The following is a 22,582-nucleotide window of genomic DNA, read 5'->3' as shown; positions in this document are numbered from 1 at the left end:
ATATATTTTTTTTTTAGATAAGAGAGAGGAGAGAGAGAGAGAGAGAGAGAGAATTTTTTTTTAATATTTATTTTTTAGTTCTTGGCAGACACAACATCTTTGTTTGTATGTGGTGCTGAGGATCGAACCCGGGCCGCACGCATGCCAGGCGAGCGCGCTACCACTTGAGCCAAATCTCCAGCCCCTAGAAATTTATATGTATGTTTTCTTCTGAAAGTTTTATAATTTCAGCTCTTATGTTTAGGTCTTTGGTTAATTTTAATTTTTGTGTATGTTGATAGGTAGGGGTTCAGTTTCATTGTTTTGCATGTGGCTATCTGTGCCTTTGTCTCAGCACTATCTAATGGAAATACTATTGTTAGTACCTTTGTTAAAATTCAATTAATCATAAGTTAAGGGTTTATTTCTGGAATCCCAATTTTATTTCATTGATCTGTATGTGTGTTTTTATTATATTACCAAATATATTTTTATTATATTTACCAAATATTTTTTTTCCCCTGCATTTCTTACTTGAGTTACTTTCTTTGGGGTGTGTGTGTGTGTGTGTGTGTGTGTGTGTGTGTGTGTGTGTGTGCGTGTGTGTGTTTGTGTGTGTGTGTGTGGGGGGGTGGTAGTACTGGGGATCAAACCCAGGCCCTTTTGTTTGCTAAGTAAATCCTTTATCATGAAGCCCCCCCCAATATATCTTTTTAAAAAAATTTTTTAATTGTTGATGGGCTTTTATTTTCAGTTATTTGTATGTGGTGCTGAGAATCAAACCCAGTGCCTCACACATGCTAGGCAAGCGCGCTACCACTGAGCCACAACCCCAACCCCTCCCCTCCATATATCTTGATTGCTATTGGTTTTGTAGTAACTTTGAATTCATAAAGCTTTACTTCTCTAACTCTTGCTTTCAGGATTATTTTGGCTTTTCTGGTTTCCTTGTATTTTCTTAAGATTTTTAGAATCAGCTTGTTAAGTTTTGTAGAAAAGATACCTAGGGTTTTGTCTTTGATATTGAATTGAATCTGTATATCATTTTGGGAGAGAAAACCATATATTCTTGGGCTGGATGATCATTGTTTTTTTTGGGGGGGAGGGGGTGCTGGTTATTGAACTCAGGGCGTCCTACGTGCAAGGCAAGCACTCTACCAACTGAGCCCGATCGTTGTATTTTTTTTAATATTTTTTAGTTGTCAATAGACCTTTATTTTATTTATTTATATGTGGTGCTGAGTATTGAACCCAGTGCCTCACACATGCCAGGCAAGTGATCTGCCACTGAGCCACTACTCCAGTCACCACCTCTCCCCATCATTGTATTTTGTAAACTACTTCTGGTTCAGAAGTAGCTTTAAAAACCATTTCACCTTTGCGTTTTTGCTGTTCAGATGATCAGAATCTTAGAAACTTATCAACATTAATAGTGTGACTTTGAAAAGTGTTTAAAATTCCATATTGGGATCTGCAGATTGATTTTGCACTTTTCAAGAAAGTGAACAAGTAACAAGTTCCAAGTGAAATAGTTAATATAAATAGTTAACCTTTTTTTAAAAAAATTCATGTATTTCTTATTTATGGTGTACACTCCATCAGTTTTGTAGCTTGTTAATACTTTTTAAGCCTCTGGCCAGCCATTGGCCCTAGTGAATACATTTTGGCCTTGTAAAGATTTAAGTATAGGGCTGGGGATGTGGCTCAAGCGATAGCGCGCTTGCCTGGCATGCGTGCGGCCCGGGTTTGATCCTCAGCACCACATACAAACAAAGATGTTGTGTCTGCCGAAAACTAAAAAATAAATAAATAAATATTAAAAAAAAAAAGATTTAAGTATAGTTTTTATTTAGAAAAAAAATTTTTTTCTAAATAAATGAACACAATACCTTTATTTTATTTATTTATTTTTATGTGGTGCTGAGGATCAAACCCAGTGCCTCATACATGCTAGCTGGGCAAGTGCTCTACCATTGAGCTGTAACTCCAGCCCAAGATTAAGGAATCTTTTAGAAACTTCGTTTCTTGATATAAATTGGGTGGGCAGAGGATATTGGAGATTGAACCTTAACCTTCCCCTTGCTGAGCATATCCTCTGCCAGTGAACTCTCATCTCTCTGTGGAAATTTTCTGACTCACATCTGGTAGCCCGAAATCCATTAGATTACTTTTACTCTGGTTCAGTTGACACCATGTGTGAGCATCTATCTCTTGAAATTAATGCATATTCTTTTGCGGAGGGCAATTCCAGGGGTGCTTTATCCCACTGAGCTAAATTCTCAGCCTTTTCTATTTATTATTTTGAGACAGGGTCTTGCTAAGTTGCTGAGGCTCACTTTGGAACTTGTGATCCTCCTGCATTAGCCTCTGAATGGTTGGGATTAAAGGTGTGCATCACCGAATCCAGCATATTTGTTTTATTTTTAATAATGATAGGTAACATTTATTGAACATTTATAATATTGTCTAACACTTTATCAAACTGTTATGCATTATCTTATTTAATCTTTTTGTTTTTTAGAATATATATTTTTTACTTGTTCTAATTAGTTATACATGATATCTTATTTAATCTTCACCTTAGTCTCTTATAGCTAACAAATATGAAGTTTCAAAGTTTGCCCACAAGAAAATAGTTTGGGAAAACATACTATGTAAAAACTATTTCCCCTAGCTTCCTAGCTACTTGGAAGGCTGAGGAAGGAACATTGCTTCAACCCAGTAGTTTTGGGCCAGCCTTGGCAACGTAGTGAAATGGGACTCCATCTGGGGTGGGGTTGGGGGGATATATTTAAGGGTAGATGTATCTTTTTTTTCTTTTGGTACCAAGGATTGAATCCAGGGGCACTTAATCACTGAGTTATGTCCCCTGCCCTTTTTATTTCTTATTTAGAGATAGGGTCTCACTGAGTTTTTGGGGCTGGTTTAGAATTTGCAGTCCTCCTGCCTCAGCCTCCTGAGCATCTAGGATTATAGGCATGCATCATCACACTCAGCTGATATAATCTTTTAAAAAGGCATATGATCAATAATCTGGAATTACTTTAGCTTTAACAGAAGCCCTCAGGTAGAGCATTTAGATTGCAGCATAGATGTAATGAGAGAGACATAAGTGCTGAAACTTATGAACATTTCCACATAAAAGAAGGGAAAAGACAGATGTATAATCTTAAAATGAACCTAAATGTATGATTCCTCTTTTTTCTTATGAGATGTCTAAAAAAAACAAAACAAAACAACGAAGAAAATCCATGCTTTTCAAGATGTCTTAAAAAAAAAAAAACGAAGAAAATCCATGCTTTTCACTTTTTTTTTTCCAACACATACTTGATAATAGGTACCTGATAGTCTCATACCAAAAACTGTTGAGTATCCTTGGGAAGCTGAAGCAGGAGGATTGCGAATTAAGCCAGGCTCAGCAGAAGTGAGGTGCTAATCAACTGTGTGAGACCCATACAAAATAGGGCAGGGGATGTGGCTCAGCGGTCAAATGCCCCTGATTTCAATCCCCAGTACAAAAACAAAACTGATTATATAAGTTATGCTATTTTCTAATCCTCATACTAAATTTTCTGACTTTTCCTAATAGGCTGCCTTTTAGCATCTTTACATTAATTGGCCTGATTCTTAAACTCTACTGTTATAAATAAGAATTATTCAACTAGATGATTGCTTAGCATGTGTGAGGCCTGGGTTCAATCACCAGCACTGTAGAAAAAGAAAAAAAATTTTCCAACTTCTACAAAAAGTCTATTATATGAAATGTAGCATGTCCCAAGTTCAAAATATTCTTCTAAAAGTTGTAAAAACTCCATAAGCTTACTTGTGTTTTGTTAATCATTAGGTTGTTATATCTTTGGGGTCAGATGTATCATGCATTCTAGTTCATGCTGAGTTGGTAATGTACCTTGCCCCTTTGTGCCATAGATATATGTGGGTGCTTCTTAGATAAGGGAGTTACATTTCTGTAATCTTTGTTTTCACTTTTGCCAACAAAAAGCAGATCAGTCTTCTTGGGAGCTATAAGGTTTTTGAATAACAATGATTTTTCAATTTGGTCCTGGAGAATTTAACAGTGATACTTTTTATTTTTATTTTTTGGTACTGGGAATTGAATTTAAGGGGTACTCTACCACATCCCCAGCCCTTTTAATTTTGAGAAAGGGCCTTGCTAAGTTCCCCACACCTACCTCAAAATTTTGATCCTCTTACCTCAACCTGATTTGCCAGGATTACTTACATGTGTGCGCCACTGCACCTGTGCATTTGGGTGCATTTATTCCTTTAATTGTATAAAATATAGAGTTAACTGTATACTATAAGTAAAATTTATTGCCTATTTACTTACAAACAAATTTTTTAAAAAGTCCTGGAATGAAAAATATACCAGTGGTGTTTCATCTACTTTGTAGACTTTGGCAATGAGAAGGGAGGTTGAAGTAATGTGGTTATCTTGAAAGAATAAATAGTTGTGGGTTTGAAACTTTGATGTCACATAGAATATCCTTAAAAAGTAACTCATCTAGTTTTTATAGAGTCAGGATTTATGGCCCAAATAGAAAATGATAAAATTAGGGCAGTGATATCCTGGTTGATACAAGGATAAATATTGTGTCATTCTTGGTTTGAGGGGTACTTTTAAACCTATTGGATATCAGTATTTTATAATGCTTGTGTATAAATTTAAATCATTTCCAAATTTTATTTACTTATTTAAGACAGGGTCTTGCTAGTTTGCCCAGGCTCACCTGCAACTCCTGATCCTCCTGCCCTAGACTCCTGAGTAACTGAGACTACAGGTGCGTATAGCACTGTAGCTGGCTAATTTACCAATTTTTAAGCCTAAGGAATGTTCCTAACAATATTTAAACTGTTACAGAAGGTAAGCTAGCTTTAAAATATTTATTTAATTAAAAAAAAAAAAAGCCAGGTGCCATCATGGTACATGCTTTCAGTCCTAGCTATTTGACAGGTAAAGGCAGGAGGATAACTTGAGTGAGTCTAGGAGTTCAAGGCTAGCATGGGTAATATTATGAAATCTAGCTCAAAAAAAAACCCTTAAGCATGCACACACATTTTGGTACAGGGCATTGAACCCGGGGACACTTAACCATTGAGCCACATCCCCAGCGCTTTTTTATATTTTATTTAGAGACAGGGTCTTGCTTAGGGTTTTGCTAAGTTGCTGAAGCTGGCTTTGAACTTGTTATCCTCCTTCAACAGCCTCCTGAGCTATGCAGGACGTTGTATCACTGTGCCCAGCTATCTTTCATTTTGAGATAGGGTTTCAGTTGCTGGGGGTCTTGTAAAGTTGTTGAGACTGATCTCAAACCTGTGATCCTGCCTCAGGCTCCTGAGTTGCTGGGATTATAGGCGTGTACCACTGTATTAGGCAAAACATCATATATTGAACCTAGGGGGTTGACTTTGAACTTGCAATCCTTCTGCCTCAGGCTCCTGAGTCACTTGATTACAGGCATCAGCCACTATGCCTGGTGAAATCTTATATGTTTTTAACATATGATAAAATGCTTATGACCATATACATATGTGTGTGTGTGTGTGTGTGTGTGTGTGTGTGTGTGTGTGTGTATGTGTTTGTAGTGCTATTGATCAAACTTAGGGCCTCATGCACACGCAAGTGCTATACCACACAACAACACTCCCAGCTGTATCTATAAAGTATTTAAACCAATATATAAAGTAAATAACTTTATTATTTGGTAAACACTGAACAGTGCACAAATTTATAATCTCATCTTTAGTAGTTATATTCCAGCAAAACAAGGCAAAATTAGGCAGGATATAGTGTTACACACCTGTAATCCCAGCAATTTGGGATGTTGAGGCAGGAGGATTGAAAGTTTGAGGGAAGCCTTACAATTGAGAACCTGCCTTAAAATAAAAAATAAAGCCAGGTGCAGTGGCAAATGCCTCTAATCCCAGCGGCTCAGGAGGCTGAGGCAGGAAGATTGTGAGTTCAAAGCCAGCAACAGCAACTTGATGAGGCCCTGAGCAACTCAGTGAGACCCTGTCTCTAAACAAAATATTAAAAAAAAAGGACTGAGGATCTGGCTCAGTGGTTAAGTGCCTCTGAATTCAATCCCCCAGTACCAAAAATGAATGAATGAATGGCTGGCTGGATAGATAGATAGATAGATAGATAGATAGATAGATAGATAGATAGATAGATAGATAGAACTAGAGATGTAGCTCAGTAGTGGAGCACCCTGGTTCACATCCCTAATACCACAGAAATTAAAAAGGAAGCAAAATTAAATAAAACTTGGGAAATTGTTACAACTTAGTTTACAAATTTTTAATTTGTATTTTTAGAAAGCTGTCAACTTGTTGATATTAGTTGAGCAGATTATATTTGCAAACAAAATTAACAAAATATTTAGAAATTAATAAGAAAATTAATAGAATTTTATTCATGTTAGTTTCTATTAGAATATTTCAAAAGGCTGCTTAAACCTCTGTAATCAGTTAATGAAGAATTAATCAATTAGCATGGCATTGAATCTACTCTAGAAGTGGTTTGATACTTCATATATATATATATATATATATGTATGTATTTTTTTTAAGTTGTAGTTGGAAACAGTACCCTTATTTTATTTATTTATTTTTATGTGATGCTGAGGATTGAACTCAGGGCCTCACAGGTGCGAGGTCAGTGCTCTACTACTGAGCCACAACCCCAACTCCATTTTTCTTTTTCTTTTTTTTTTTTAATGATTTTTTTTTAAGTTGTTGATAGACCTTTATTTTATTTATTTGTATGTGGTGCTGAGATTCAAACCCAGGACCTCACACATGCCAGGAAAGTGCTCTACTGCTGAGCCAAAACCCCAGCCTCTTGATACTTATTTCTTTATATTGCTTTTAATAACTGATAGATAAGAAACATGGTAGGATAGAGATGGAAATATGTACATATGAAACCATGAAGTCATACAGTTAGGAAGTTTACTGTATTTCTAATAATTTGTTGGGATTTATAATTAAAACGTAAATTTGGAAGTTGTTCAGCTTTGGTAAAGATTGTTTTTGGCCTTTGTCTTAAGTTCTTAAATGATGTGAAAAAAACTAATGTTTCCAAAGGTTCATCACTTCCCTTAAGGAATCCACCTCTGCCTACCACTTTTCAACCAGGAACTCCTCATGGGCCCCCTCCACCTAGAGGTCCACCTCCAGTAAGGGACCCCATGCTCCAGAATTCACATAGACCTGCACCCCAGCCTTCATTTAATTCAGCTGTCAACCAAGAAGGTGAGTAAATCAGAAAACAATTTTAATTCCAAATGTTTTGACTTAGAACAAAAAAAAAAATGAATATTATCTGAATCTTGAGCATTAGTCATATTTTTTTAAGAAAATCCAGTTTGAGTTAGAATGGGCTTCAGGAATATGTAGTTAAAATTTCCTCGAGACTTCCATTACTGTGGATTAGCATTTGGGAACCAGAATCATTTCTCTTAGCTCTTCCCGCGGGCGATTCCGTGCGTGCGTGTGTTTTGGGGATTAAACCCAGGACCTTGGGTATGCTGAACTCATTCTTAACCTTTGGGATATATCCTCAGCCCTTCTACCTTTTTTTTTTATTATTGTGTAGATTAAAAAAAAAAAATTGGAGAAGTCCTGCTTTTCTGGGTATGATGTTAGCAGTATCCTTTTAATGTGGTGGCGCATGCCTATAATTCCAGTTGTTCAGGAGACAGAGGCAGAGGGATTGTGAGTTCAAAGCCAGCCTCAACAACTCAGTGAGACCCTGTCTGTAAATAAAATGTGGGAAAGAAAAAGAAAAGACTGGGGATGTGGCTCAGTAGTTAAGCACCCCTGAGTTCAACCCCCAGTAGCTCCCCCACCAAAAAAACCCTATCTTTTAAAAATAATTATATTTTTATCAACAATATTATTATAAATATTAATAAATATTTATTAGAATAAAAGTCAGGGCTTGGGCTATAGCTCAGTGGCAGAGTGCTTGCCTAGCATGTGAGAGGTGCTGGGTTTAATCCTTAGGAACATATAAAAATAAATAAAATAAAGGCATTTTGTTCATCTACAATTAAAAAAATAATATTAAAAAACAATGCAGTCAGCTGGGCATAGGAACTCAATGGATTTCATTCTCTAGTACAGTAAATAAATAATAAAAATTTTAAAAAAAAGAATAAAAGTCAAATGTACAAGCGTTTTGAAGTTTTATTTAAGTAAAATGTTTTCAAACATTATCTTGTGAATACATGTAACTTTGAAGTTAAGCATTAATTTAAGTAAAATATTTTGTAAAGTAAGAATTTAATTTTAGGGCTGGGATTGTAGCTCAGTGGTAGAGTGCTTATCCAGCATGCATGAGGCACTGGGTTCGATTCTCAGCACCACATATAAATGAATAAATAAAAAATAAAGGTCCATCAGCAACTAAAAATATATTTAAAAGAAAAAAGAATTTAATTTTAATAAAAATATAACCATTGCCCTAAGACATGGAAATAAAAAAAAAAAACCGAGAAGAGGGGTAAAAACATTTGCTCATATCCTTATATTGAATATGATCAATATTATTATTGTATTTTAAAGCATTATTAGTAGGGATAAGGTTGGTGTTAATCATGAGTAACAATATAGATTGCCGCAATCTAACTTTGAAAATCAAGCTATAATAAGTATTTAAATATTTAACAAAAAAATTCACTTGCCTTATGTTTTTTTATTTTGCTTGTTTTTTTTTTAATATTTTTTTTTAGTTGTTGATAGACCTTTATTTATTTATATTTGGTGCTGAGAATTGAACCCAGTGCCTCACACTTGCCAGGCTTTTACTAAAAGTTTTACTGCAGTTTCTTTCTTTCTTTTTAAATATTTTTTTTAGTTGTAGATGGACACAATGCCTTTATTTTATTTATTTATTTTTATGTGGTGCTAATTATTGAACCCAGTGCCTCACATGGGCCAGGCAAGTGCTCTACCACTGAGCAACAACCACAGCCCACTGCAGTTTTTTTTTTTTTTTTTTTTTTTGTGGTGCTGGGGATTGAACCCAGAGCCTTGTGTGTTCAAGGCAGGCATAGTTTAAGATGAAAGAAGAGTCCTTACAGGAATTGGGGATGCAGCTCAGTGGTAGAATATGCACTTACCATGTATGAAGCCCTTGGTTCAATCCCCAGAATAAAGAAGAAAAAAAAAAAAAAAGGAAAAAATACTACTTCCAGAGACTCAAATTTCCTTTCCTTGAAAATCTATTTAAGAATCTTGAAATGTTTGTATATTTTAAAACTTGCATTATTGAGATTTATTTCAACATTTGACCTTATCAAAAATCAATACATAGCCAGGTGCAGTGGTGCATGCCTGTAATCCCAGTGATTTGGGAGGTTGAGGCAAGAGGATCATGAGTTCAAAGCCAGCCTCAGTGACTTAGCGAGGCCCTATTTCTAAAAAAAAAAAATAAATAAAAAAGTTGGGCTGAGGGGTGCTAGGGTTGTAACTCAGTGGTAGAATGCTTGCTTAGCACGTGTGAGGCACTGGATTCAATCCTCAGCACCACATAAATAAATATATAAATAAAAGCAAAAAAGAAATGACACAATTTTTTTTAAAAAGGAACTGAGGGTGTGTCTCAGTGGTTATGTGCCCCTGGTTTCAATCCCTGGTACCAAAAAAACAAAATCAAAAACATAATAACGATACATATTTTTCAGACACAGCATTATATTTCCATACATACATACAATCTGGATGATCAAATCAGGCTAATTAGTATACCTAATGCCTCAAACACTTATCATTTCTTTGTATTTAGAACATTTTAAATCATTGTGTGTGAGTGTGTGTATGTGTGTGTGTCTGTCTGTCTGTCTGTCGTTCATTGATACACACATACTTTGGGGCAGTACTGGGAATTGAACCCAGGGCTTCTCATATGCTAGGCAACCACTCTACTACTGGCTACATCCCTAGCCCAAGATAATTTGAAATAGTAAATTATTTTTAACTATAGTCACTCTACTATTCTATAGAACACTAGAAATTAATCCTTTCTTCCCCCTCTTTCCTCTCTTCCTCCCTCCCTCCCTCCCTTCCTTTCTTCCTTCCTTCCTTCTTGGTTATTGTACATGCTAGGCAAGCACCTACATCTCCAGCCCTTTTTCTTGCTTTGAGACAGGGTCTCTCTAAGTTACCCAGGATAACCTCCAACTTTAAATCCTCAATCTTCAGCCTCCCAATAACTGGAATTAGATGTATGTATCACTGCAACCTGCCTTAATTCTCCTATCTAACTGTTATTTGTATTCTTTAACCAATCTTTCTCTTCCCACCATCCTACACTTCCTAATCTCTGGTAACTACAATTCCTTTGTTTCTATGAGATCAACTTTTTCAATATATATGTACATACATACGTGTGTGTGGTGTGTGTGTGTGTGTGTGTGTGTGTGTGTGTGTGTGTGTGTGTATGAGAGAGAGAGAGAGAGAGAGAGAGAGAGAGAGAGAGAGAGAGAGAGAGAACATGTGTTATTTGTTTTTCCATACTGCCAGGCTATTTTACTTAGCATAACATCCTGTAGGCTCATCCATATTGCTGCAAATGACAGGAGTGTGTGTGTGTGTGTGTGTGTGTGTGTGTGTGTGTGTGTGTGTGTATGGCTGAGCAATATTTCATTGCACACACACACATATATACTAACACATTTTCTTTATACATTCATCCATTGATGGACACTTAAATTGATTCTGTATCTTGGCTCTTGTGTTATAGTGCTGCAATAAATGGGGGAGTATAGACATCTCTTTGTCATGCTGATTTTTTTAAAATACATTTTTTAGTTGTAGATGGACACAATATCTTTATTTAATTAATTTATTTATTTTTATGTGGTGTCGAGGATCGAACCCAGTGCCTCACGCATGCAGGGTGAGTGCTCTACCACTGAGTTACAATCCCAGCCCAACTGAGCTACAACCCCAACCCTGTCAAAATCATTTAATATTTCTGTTTTTAGTTGTTTGAGGAACTTCCATACTCTTTCTCATAATTACTGTGCTGGTTAACATTTCCACTAGCTGTTACCCTTTTCCACATCCTTGCCAGGATTATTTATTTATTTTTTTTAAAAATATTTATTTTTTAGTTATAGGTGGGCACAATATCTTTATTTTTATGTGGTGCTAAGAATAAAACCTAGTGCCTCACACATACTAGGCAGCACTCTACCTGTGAACCACAACTCCAGGATTACTTTTGTCTTTGTTTTGTGTATGTGTAATACTGGGGATTGAACACAGGGGTCTTGAACCACTGAGATACATCCCCAGCTCTTTTTTATATATTTTGAGACAGGATCTGCTGAATTGCCCAGTAGTCTGGTCTTGAACTTTATCTCATCATATAGTTTTGATTCACATTTCCTTGATGATTAGTGATGTTAACATTTTTTCAGGTATCTGTTGGTTGTCTGTAGGTTGTAGTCTGCTTCCTCTTTTTCCCTCTCCTTCCTCCTCTTCTTCCTCTTTAATCTTCTTTCCTCCTCCTCCTCCTCTTCCTCTTCCTCCTTTTCCTTTTCCTTTTCCTCTTCCTCTTCTAACACCAGACTTTTTGAAATACATCTGTTTATGTTATTTTCTCATTTTTTCCTTTCTAGTACTAGACATTAACACAGGGCAAGTACTCTACCTCTGAGCTACATCCCTATCTCTTTTCATTTTTTATTTTGAGACATGGTCTCACCAAGTTGACCCAGCTGGCTTTGAACTTGCAATATCCTTCTGCCTCAACCTCCCAGTAGCTAGAATTGTGGGTGTGTGCTACCAAGACAATATTTTTGGTAGGCAGTGATTTAAACTATTTTTTTGGAGATTATCTAAGAGTTTAGATATTAGTTCATATCTTATAGAAATTATAATACCCATTCTAACTTAAATATTATTAATGAACTTGCTCCTTAGGTATTACATCAAATGCCAATAATGGATCTATGGCGGTCCATAGTAGTTATGATGAAATTGAAGGAGGTGGCTTCTTGGGTGAGATGCTATGAAAATTTCTTTTTTAAAAATCTTGTTTCTGATTATAGAAGTCATATTTGCTTATTATAGGAAATTAAGTTAAAAAAATTTATACTGTGTTATGTAGCCATATCTATTATTTTATTTTTATCAGTTATATAAACTAAATTTGTTTAATCAATCCCATAAATCGAGCATCTAAGATGTTTTCATTAAAGCTCTTTTAAATTGAAATGTGATATGAATACAAAATTTATTACATGACATGAAAGTGAATTAAATATATCAAACTTATTTGTATGTGTTTATAGCTATAGTCTACATTAACTAGATTATAATCATTGCTAGATTATAATCGTTACTAGTGTTTGTCTTCAATTGATAAATGAGATTATTAAATTAATCCAAAGGAGTTTGGTGTTATAAGTCCCATAATTTAATGGATCCATGTGTTGAGTTAAAGTATTCTGGAATATAAAATAGAACTTAAAAGTTACCTTGTTTCTAGCAACACCACAGCTTATTAATAAGAATCCCAAAATGAGCCGAAGTGTTGGATATGCATATCCCTCTTTACCACCTGGTTATCAGAACACAACACCACCTAGTGCAACTGGAATCCCACCTTCTTCATTGAATTATCCAAGTGGCCCCCAGGCCTTTACTCAGGTAAAGTTTCGCCTTTTTTCCCCAATCTATTTTCTACCTTTTGGTTTAAACTGTATATACATGAAGAAAGTTTAAGGAAGTTGTATTAACATTTTTTATAACCAGTTAGAATAATAATGGATACTTTATAAAACCTTTATACTTACACATTTCTCCAGAACCAAAAAATTGACCAAGAAATATAGATTGTACTTTCATTATGTAGTGAAATGAACCAAGTTTACTACTTTTAGAAAGAGAAAAACAAAAGTTGCTTACTTTTAAATTATATATCTGTAGACTCCCTTAGGTGCTAATCATTTAACTACAAGCATGAGTGGATTAAGTCTACATCCAGAGGGACTAAGAGTTATCAATCTTCTTCAAGAAAGAAATATGCTTCCCTCAACACCTTTGCAGCCTCCAGTTCCAAATTTGCATGAAGACATCCAGAAACTCAACTGTAACCCAGAGTAAGGGGTTTCAAATTGTGTTGTTTCATATTATATGTGACATCATGAATGTCCTACATTTTCTAGAATTTTTAAAATACATTTTTTTAGTTTCATGTTTTATGAATAAGCTGTATAAGTAGACTAATTTATGAAAGAGGTCTAATATAGAAGAAAAACCTTTTACACTTAAACTTGAGATTGAAATGTTTTAAATTAAGAATTAGGGTTGTAACTCTTGAAGTGATTGCTGCTTCTATTAGCTCTGATAAGATTATGCTTTTCATTATCATTCTGGTAATGCATCCCAAATACAATTATTTGAGTCTATGTAGTTCTTTTTTTGCTGTCATTTTAAATTTATTTCACTATAAACCTAATTATAATTTTTTTCCTAAATATTTGTTATAAGTTTAAATGTGTGTAGTGAAGACTCTGAAATTGAATTTTGTTATAAAATTTGTTATTTCTATTTTGAAGTAGTTTTTTACAACCTTCAGCAAAATTGAATGAATTGTTCAGGCATGGCAGCATGCACCTATAGTCCTAGCTGAGGCAGGAGGATTGCTTGAGCCCAGAAGTTCCAAACCAGCTTGGAAAACTGGGCAACATAGCAAGACCCTGTCTCAAAAAAAAAAAAAAAAAAAAAGTCAAGCATTGCAACACACACCTGTAATCCCAGTGATTTGGGAGGCTGAGGCACTGAGTCATGAGTATCACTGGAGGTGCATGCCTATAATCCCAGTCTTATAGACATCCAGGAATTCAGTGAAATTCTGAGAAGCTCAGTGAGACCCTGTCTCAAAATAAAATATACAAAGGACTGAAGATGTAGCTCAGTAGTAGTGCCTTGGGTTCCAATACCCAGTATCAAAAATAAATAAATAAAATATAAAGTGCATTTATAAGTGTGTGTAATCACCTTTTAATTCTAGTGTGATTTAGATTTACATAAAAATAAGTCATTTGATAGTCGAGGCTATATTATACCTAAAACAAGAAAAGAGACAATATTTTAGCTATATAATACAGGGTAGCCATCTACTCTATTTTTGAACAGAACTTAAGACTTAAATATTTTAATGGGATAAAAGTAGAGAGGGTCGCCAGGCACGGTGTCTCACACCTTTAATCCCAGTGACTTGGGGGACTGAGGCAGGAGAATCACAAGTTCAAAAGCCAGTCAGCAATTTAGTGAGGGCCTAAGCAATTCATTGAGACCCTGTCTCTAAATAAAATGTAAAAAAGGACTGGAGATGTAGCTTAGTGGTTAAGTGCCTCTGGGTTCAATCCCCGGTCCAAAAAAAAAATTGAGAGGGGCTACTGAGAAATTTTATTTGTAATCTGATCTAATATTAAGATATGTACCTGTTAAATACTTTTCTTTTTTCCTTTCAGGATAATCATAGCAGCAACTGACATATGCTTTTTACCTTGATGCAGGTTATTTCGATGCACACTGACCAGCATTCCTCAGACTCAGGCCTTACTGAATAAAGCCAAACTTCCTTTGGGTCTGCTGCTTCATCCTTTCAAAGATCTAGTGGTATGTTTCTCTAGTGAAAGTAAAAGTCTTTTAGAAAATTATCTTAGTGGTAGAAATTTTCTACAGTAATTCAGGAATGATATATAGAATTTGAGCTATCCTTAGGAACTTGATTACTGATGGATTTCTTTCTTTTTTAATTTTTTAAAAATTTTTTAGGGGGCTGGGGATGTGGCTCAAGTGGTAGCACGCTCGTCTGGCATGCGTGCGGCCTGGGTTCGATCCTCAGCACCACATACGAACAAAGATGTTGTGTCCACCGAGAACTAAAAAAAATAAATATTAAAAATTCTCTCTCTCTCTCCTCTCTCACTCTCTTTAAAAAAAAAATTTTTAGTTATAGGTGGACACAGTATCTTTATTATATTTTTATGTGGTGCTGAGGATTGAACCCAGTGCCATGAGAATCGAGCATTCTCCCTCTGAGAAATCCAATCTGCCAGATTGGATTTCTGTATTTGTAATCTAACCAGTAATTTTATTATCAAAACACTTTCAAACAAGGTCAAAGAAGTATATTTTTGAAAAATCCAAGAGGCCAGGAGTGGAGGTGCATGCCTATAATTCCAGTGAGGCAGGAGGATCACAAGTTCAAAGCCAGTCTCAGGAACTTAATGAGGTCCTAAGCAGCTTAGTGAGACCCTATCTCAAAATAAAAAGAGCTGTTGTAGCTCAGTAGCAAAGTGCCTTTGGGTTCAGGCTTCAGTACCAGAAAAAAAATTTCAGCAGATGCTGAATAGAATAGAGGTACTAACATAAATAAGCTGTACTATTTTAATAAATTATAGATTATTTACCAATTAAAGTACTTTACCTTCATCTCCTCATTCTGCCATTCTTAGAGCAAAACTAGTTATTTTAAGAAGTTGCTCCTTTCTCAAATAAAATAAAAAAATTTTAGAAAGGGCAGGAGTTGATCCACTGATGTCTTGAGACTCTGAGACCTTAACATATAGCCATACTTGAAGATCAGTGTGAGTGAGGTGACTTTCCTTTTGGTAATAGGATTTTATTGCCTTTATTGATTCCCCCTCACCAGTGCTAGCTAGGCAGGCACCCTACCACTGAGCCCCCTTTGTTGATTTTTGGTATAAAATTTTAGAACTTTTTTTTTTTTAATATTTTTTGTAGTTGTAGATGGACAGCATGCCTTTATTTTATTTGTTTGCTTTTATGTTGTGCTGAGGATTGAACCCAGTGCCTCACATGTGCAAGGCAAGCACTCTGCCACTAAGCTACAGCAACAGCCCCTAGAGCTTTTTTTTTTTTTTTTTTTAAGTTATAGGTGGACACAATACCTTTATTTTATTTACTTATTTTTATGTGTGGCTGAGGAGTGAACCTAGTGCCTAATATGCACTAGGTGGGCGCTGTACTGCTGAGCCACAACCCCAGTCCCTAGAACTTTTAATATGTAGAATAAACTTTAAATACAAATTAACTTTATGACAGTTCTTGTGTGAGAATTAAGACAACCCTCTTCATGTAACATCAAAAACTGGGAATAATTTCATTCATCATTATTTCAGGATGTTGTTCCTGTTTTCTTTGCCATCTATGCCAAAAATATATTGTAAGTGTATTTTCATTTTGTAATGTGAATGTTTATGAGAAAATATTTTTAAAAAAATACTTATTTTTTAAGTGTAGTTGGACATAGTACCTTTATTTAAATTTATGTGGTACTTAGGATCGAACCTGAGGCCTTGCATGTGCTAGGCAAACACTACTACTGAACTACAACCCCAACCTTGAGAAAATAATTTTTTTAAAAGGCAAATTTTAATGAGAATGATCTTGGAGAAAAATAATAGGATTTAAAATCAGAACATTTAGCTACATAAATTGTTTTTGAATGGCATTTTTTTCTTTTTCTTTTTTATTAGTTCTAATTAGTTATATATGACAGTTATATATGTACAATTTCGATATATTGTACACAAATGGAGCATAACTTCCCATTCCTCTAGCTGTAAATGTGTGGTATTTTGAACACATATTCTCCTTGTTTTCCTCCCCCCCCCCAATTAAAATGTCCTAATAATTTTGTGGAAGAGATGGGTTTATGCTTGCCCTTTTAACACAATGGATCTTTCCCTTTACAAACTTAGTTTTGTCTTTTCAGCAATTGCCTGTGGTTACCTCCAGTACAATTGTGAGATGTCGTTCATGCAGGACATACATTAACCCTTTTGTCAGCTTTCTTGATCAAAGAAGATGGAAGTGTAACTTATGTTACCGAGTCAATGATGGTATGATTTTTGAAACATTTTATAATTTCTACTTGCATTGAAGGGAAATCAGATAATAAATAAAAATGTGAAATGAAAAAAAAAACGAATCTGTAATCCCAGCTACTAGGGAAGCTGAGGCAGCAGGAAATGACAACATAGTGAGATCCTATTTCAAAAAAAATAAAAGCAATTCTTTGAATTTACCGTTATTTACCTATAATCAATCCTTCCACTGAGAGAAAGCCACTGTTAATTTTTTCTATGCAAATTTACTTACAAATAAATAATTATATACTTTTTAAGCAAAAAATGTAATAATATTATTTTGTGATCACTTTTTTACATTTATTATATTGGGCATATAATAAATGGTATATTTCATGGTATTAAGACAGTGACTTAAGAAATATTTTTATTTAGAAATTGTCCCATGCCTTTTCTCTAGGGTGAAAGAAACTAAGTCCACAGACTAGCAGCCTAATTCATTCACTGCTGTGTGAAGGGAGGTGGGCAGTGCTAGAAGGTCAGTTGAATGTAGTTTTCTCAATAATTGAGGAGGAAGAGATTTCTCTCAGTAACTTCTTTATAATTTATGTTTGAAGAATATCATCTAACCAGTGACATTCAATTAGGATTAGGGAAGAAAATCAATATGCCAGTATTCACATTGAAAATTTCTATGTTTCCAGCTACTGAGGAGGCTGAGGCAGCTGGTCTGCAAGTTTGAGGCCAGCCTCAGTAACTTAGTGAAAATAAGTTAACTAAAAATTGAGAAATAGAGGAATATAAGAGATTTTGTAAAATCAGAGATTTTGTAAAATTTTATTGTTTGTGTATTTTTTAAAAGTAGAGGAAAATAAAGATAGCTTAAGAAAACTTAGTTACTATATAGTAATTCAGAAAATGTATGTATAGTGTGTAGTGCACCTTTATAATCTTATTGGTATGTGTTTTAATATACAAAATGAAATTGTGATAAAGGTAGAAGCCTCTTTTATATGTATGCAAGCCAATTTCACAAACTGTAGCTTACCTTTTAGAGTCCATAGGGATTTTAATTACTAAACAATTACTGAGAAGACAGTTGCAATGATAATTAATTTAAAAAATATTCTGAGCACTAATATAAGTAGTAGGTAATTGATATTCTGTATGTCTTAATAATAAATAAAATGTATACTCTCTTATGATTTTAACCTCTGAAGTGGTTTTACCATGGCTTTTCAGGTCTAGCCATTCTATACTTTTCATATGTCAAATGTTAATCCTTGTATACTGAAATTTAGGAAAATAATTGACTTTTAATGACAGTTTTTCTTATCTTTTCAACTGATTTTCAGAAAGCAGTTTTAGTAAAAATTAAGACAGAGAGGATAACAAGAGACAGGAAAAGAAAAATCATAATGACTGTAGTTGTAAAAATAAGAGATATTTAGTGCCCCTTGGTATGTGAGGATCTTGAATGGAACTTTTTTAAAAAGTGAATTTATTAACAAACAAGTGAGTTTAATTCTTAATATTTAGACTATTTTGAATTAATTCTAAACCCCTAAGTTAAGAAAATGGCCAAATGCAAGGTATATTAAATTAATCCTTTCAGTAACATTGTTAACTTTATACAGTACCTGAAGAGTTCATGTACAATCCTTTGACAAGAGTTTATGGAGAACCTCACAGGAGACCTGAAGTTCAAAACGCTACTATTGAGTTTATGGCTCCTTCAGAATACATGGTAAGCTTTCATTTTTTTAAACAGTGTACACATTTTATAATATTGGATTTTAAGTTAAAATATGTAGTATTCTTTAATAAAATTTTATGTTTTTAAATTCAGAAAGTATACTATTCATTAAAAAAAGCAATTGGTAGATAAGAATAAGTTTGAAAAGTAAAAGTGTATATAAAGTTCCACTGAAGTTTTTGTATGTTCATCAAGAAATTTGCAGTATAATATAGGACCCCTATTTATATTTGATCATGCCCAAGTTTTTTCTCTTACAAACAATGCTGTGATGAACATCCTCTTGTAAGTACTTTTATACTCTTCAGAAAGTATCTGAGACCTTGCATTTTAAAGATAATTATGCCAAATGCTTAGCACTTTACATTTTATAGAGCACTTACATTTTTATCATCACAAGTAATACTCTAAGGTAGGGAAATGGTGTTAATCCTATTTTACAGATGTGAAAATAAATTTAGATTAAGTGACTGGGCAGTAGTTGGAAAAATTTCAGGTCTTTTGATTTCTTTTCTCTTTTGCTATGCCATAATTACCCTTAGGGAAAGGGAATATGAAGATAAAACTTATCACCAACCTTTAATAATCTAGTATTTTAATATATTTTTGTGGCATAGTCTTTATCTTGGCAATTGGGTTGATTATACTGAGGAATTTATGAGAGGTCAGTGTCTTGCTATAGATAAAAAATTTGGTGGTGGTTGGTAATGCTTTCTGCAGAATGACTGTTTCTTTGGTGAATTAAAGTCAGAAGAGCAGAAGCATTTATTCTTTTGAATTGAGCTTTATAAGGCCATTTATTGCCCAGGTTTTGCCAAAATGGCTTCCCTTAAATTTGGAAACTGGCCTATTGCAAAAGATTTTTACTCTTTCCTGGCTTACCTCTTACCTCTTTTTTTTTTTTTTTCCTGGCTTACCTCTTGAATGACAGGTTTTATGAATTTGGCAAGTGATATATGTAAAAATAAATAAAAAATAGTGTACTGTATGCCCAGTTGTGATTGTGGCTATTTGATGCTTTTTGTTTGTTTGTTTGTTTTAATTGAAAACAAATCTTTGGCCAGGTGTAGTGGCAAATTTCTATAATTCCAGCTACTGAGGAGGCTGAGGCAGCTGGACTGCAAGTTTGAGGCCAGCCTCGGTAACTTAGTAAGACCCTATCTCAAAATAAAAAAATAAAAAGGGGCTAGGGATGTAGCTCAGTGGTAGAGTGCCCCTGGCTTCAATCCCCAGTCCTCCCCACCTAAAATAAAAAGAGGAAATGAAAACAAGTCTTTGGGGATTTGTAAGTTTATAAAATACATAGTCTTAAATTTTTGTGGGATTTAACCTAAAAATGTTGGTTAAATAATCAGCCAAGGCTAACTTGAGTTGTCACTTTCGTAACGATCATTTCCCTAAATTGCAAAATATGCTCACATAAAAATGTCAATAAAATGTAAATATACAGGTTAACAAGTAAATACTTTTGTTAGTACTGCATAACACTATATAGGTCATGCAATTGAATGTGACTGATATTGCCATGAGCCCTTCTGATCACATTTCTTCCCCTTTCTGTCCTAGAGAAAATACTCTTGCAATATGGCAATCCCAGACTCATTTTTCCTTTAAGTATGCATTTATAAACACTATGATGTAACTTTACTGTTATCTCCCCTTAGTATGTAAATAATGCATATTTTATGGTTTTGCTGTATGTGAACTCAACAAATAAGTTGAAATTTAATCCTATTAAATGTATTTAATGAGATTCTTCTTTTCTTTAGTTACGACCACCACAACCTCCAGTGTACCTCTTTGTTTTTGATGTGTCTCACAATGCAGTTGAAACTGGATACTTGAATTCAGTTTGCCAGAGTTTGTTAGACAATCTGGATTTGTAAGTGTCTCAATTCAGCTTAAACCTGTAACTAATGGTGTTTGCAAAATGAATGACTAGTTTTCAAAATACAAAAATAAGTCATATAATTTATGTTCTAAAAATTCATTTAAATCACTTAGGTATTACTGGGTTTTTTTGAGGGGGAGTGGTAATACCTGGGATTAAACCCAGGGATTCTTCTATCACTGCTATATGGTCTTTGCCCTTTGCATTTTTTATTTTGAGACAGGGTTTTTCCAAGTTTCCAGACTGGCCTCAAACTTGTGATCCTCCTGCCTCAGCCTCCCAAGTCATTGGGATTACTGCACCCAGCAGTACTCACTTTTTCTTAAGAACATTATTTTCAAATCTGTAGTAAGAAGGAATAATAATTGAATGAACTGCCCATCTCTCAACTTTCTCATCTTTAGTATTCTGTTCTTCTTGTATCATCTAATCCTCCTCCTTTACATGCCTATAATCCCAGCTGCTGGGAGGCTGAGGCAGGGGGATCATGAGTTCAAAGCCAATTTCAGCAAAAGCAAGGTGCTGAGCAACTAGTGAGACCCTGTCTCTAAATAAAATGCAAAATAGGGCTGGTGATGTGGCTCAGTGGTTCAATCCTCGGTACAAAAAACAAAAAAAACAGTTCCTTTAAAATAGATGCTTTTGCTCCTCTTTGTTTTAAATAAATGCATTTAACAATATAATAAAATTCATGGGGCAGGGGTTGTAGCTCAGTGGTGGAGTGTTCACCTAGCATGTCTGAGGCACTGGGTTCGATTCTCAGCACCACATAAATAAAATAAAGATATTATGTAAAGATATTATATCCACCTAAAACTAAAAAATAAATATTTTTTAAAAATATATAAAATTCATGCAGAGTTTTTTAGGGGTGCACTGCCTATATTCACATTACATTTTAGAGTTGTTATATGATTTTATTTATTTATATACTTTTTTGTTGTGCTAAGAATTGAACCCAGGGCCTTGTTCGTATGAGACAAGCATTCTACCAACTGAGTTATGTCCCCAGTCCAATATGATTATTTTTTGGAGCATTCTTACCCCCGTCCCCACCCCCAGTGCTGGATTAACTCAGGGCTGTACAGGCCAGGCAAGTAAATGCTCTATAACTTCATATTAGAAGTTGGATTGCTGTTATTCCTGTTTTTCACTGATTATTTGGCTTATGTGTGTCATGTTTTCCATTGAGGGGGATGTTTTCATAGTTGTAAACATTGGATGGTTTAAAAATTTGTGTTGGACCAGTTTCCGTAATAGTAAATTAGATATTTGCATGTAATAATACTTAGAATATATTTTATGTATTTTATAAAACACTCTTCTGAATTTGTTTTTAGGCTTCCTGGCAACACTAGAACAAAAATTGGCTTCATAACATTTGACAGTACAATTCATTTCTACAGTCTTCAAGAAGGTCTCTCTCAACCTCAGATGCTAATAGTTTCAGATATTGAAGGTATATGTTATACACAAATTTAATGAACTGTGTAAGGAATTTTCTATTTGGGGAATATTCATGACCTGGCAAATTAGTAGTGTATGGTATGAGTCTGCTATGTGGAGAAAATATTTGAAAATCCTATCTGAAAAAGAATTTATATCTAGATTACCTAAAGAACTCCTATAAGTTAACAATAAAAAGACAAATAGCCCAGTGAATGAGTGGATAAAGGATTTGAATAGACATTTCTCTACTCATTATATAATATTCAATATTTTAGGGATAGAGGTGTAGCTCTGGTAGTGTGCATGCTTAGCTTGTCCAAAGCCCTGGGTTCACTCCCCAGCACTTCCCACCAAAATTTCTATAGAAAGATTTGATACATGCTCTACAGCATTAGTTATCAGGCAAATACAAATTAAAAGTGCAATGAGATGTCACTCACACCAAGTTGGTGGCCAAAATGAAAGGTTTGGACAATAACAAAAATTGGAAAAATCATATACTGTTAGGGGAATGTGAAACAGTGTAGCCACTATGGAAAACAGTCCGGCAGTTCCTCAAAAAGTTAAACAGAAGCCAAACATAGTGGCACACACCTGTATTCCCAGTTACTTGGGACACTGAGGCAA

At 34.6% G+C, this 22,582-nt stretch overlaps 1 protein-coding gene across 3 annotated transcripts in view; it reads left to right on the top strand.

Annotated features, from left to right (window-relative positions):
• Sec24a (SEC24 homolog A, COPII component) overlaps positions 1 to 22,582 on the top strand; it is a 78,272-nt gene that overhangs the window by 12,723 nt on the left and 42,967 nt on the right. For all 3 annotated transcript variants that reach the window (XM_005335737.4, XM_078019542.1, XM_021733563.3), the window contains exons 3-11: positions 7,087 to 7,254; positions 11,935 to 12,012; positions 12,503 to 12,663; positions 12,943 to 13,115; positions 14,538 to 14,640; positions 16,766 to 16,892; positions 18,497 to 18,606; positions 20,385 to 20,497; positions 21,847 to 21,965. In XM_005335737.4, the coding sequence (XP_005335794.2) occupies positions 7,087 to 7,254; positions 11,935 to 12,012; positions 12,503 to 12,663; positions 12,943 to 13,115; positions 14,538 to 14,640; positions 16,766 to 16,892; positions 18,497 to 18,606; positions 20,385 to 20,497; positions 21,847 to 21,965 (1,152 nt within the window). The remainder of the gene's footprint in view (positions 1 to 7,086; positions 7,255 to 11,934; positions 12,013 to 12,502; positions 12,664 to 12,942; positions 13,116 to 14,537; positions 14,641 to 16,765; positions 16,893 to 18,496; positions 18,607 to 20,384; positions 20,498 to 21,846; positions 21,966 to 22,582) is intronic.

This window comes from Ictidomys tridecemlineatus, chromosome 1 (assembly GCF_052094955.1).
Source record: "Ictidomys tridecemlineatus isolate mIctTri1 chromosome 1, mIctTri1.hap1, whole genome shotgun sequence".
In the NCBI taxonomy this organism is placed as follows: Eukaryota; Metazoa; Chordata; class Mammalia; order Rodentia; family Sciuridae; genus Ictidomys; species Ictidomys tridecemlineatus.
The sequence above is the reverse complement of the archived record's forward strand: the minus strand, read 5'-3'. Positions and strand labels throughout refer to the sequence as shown.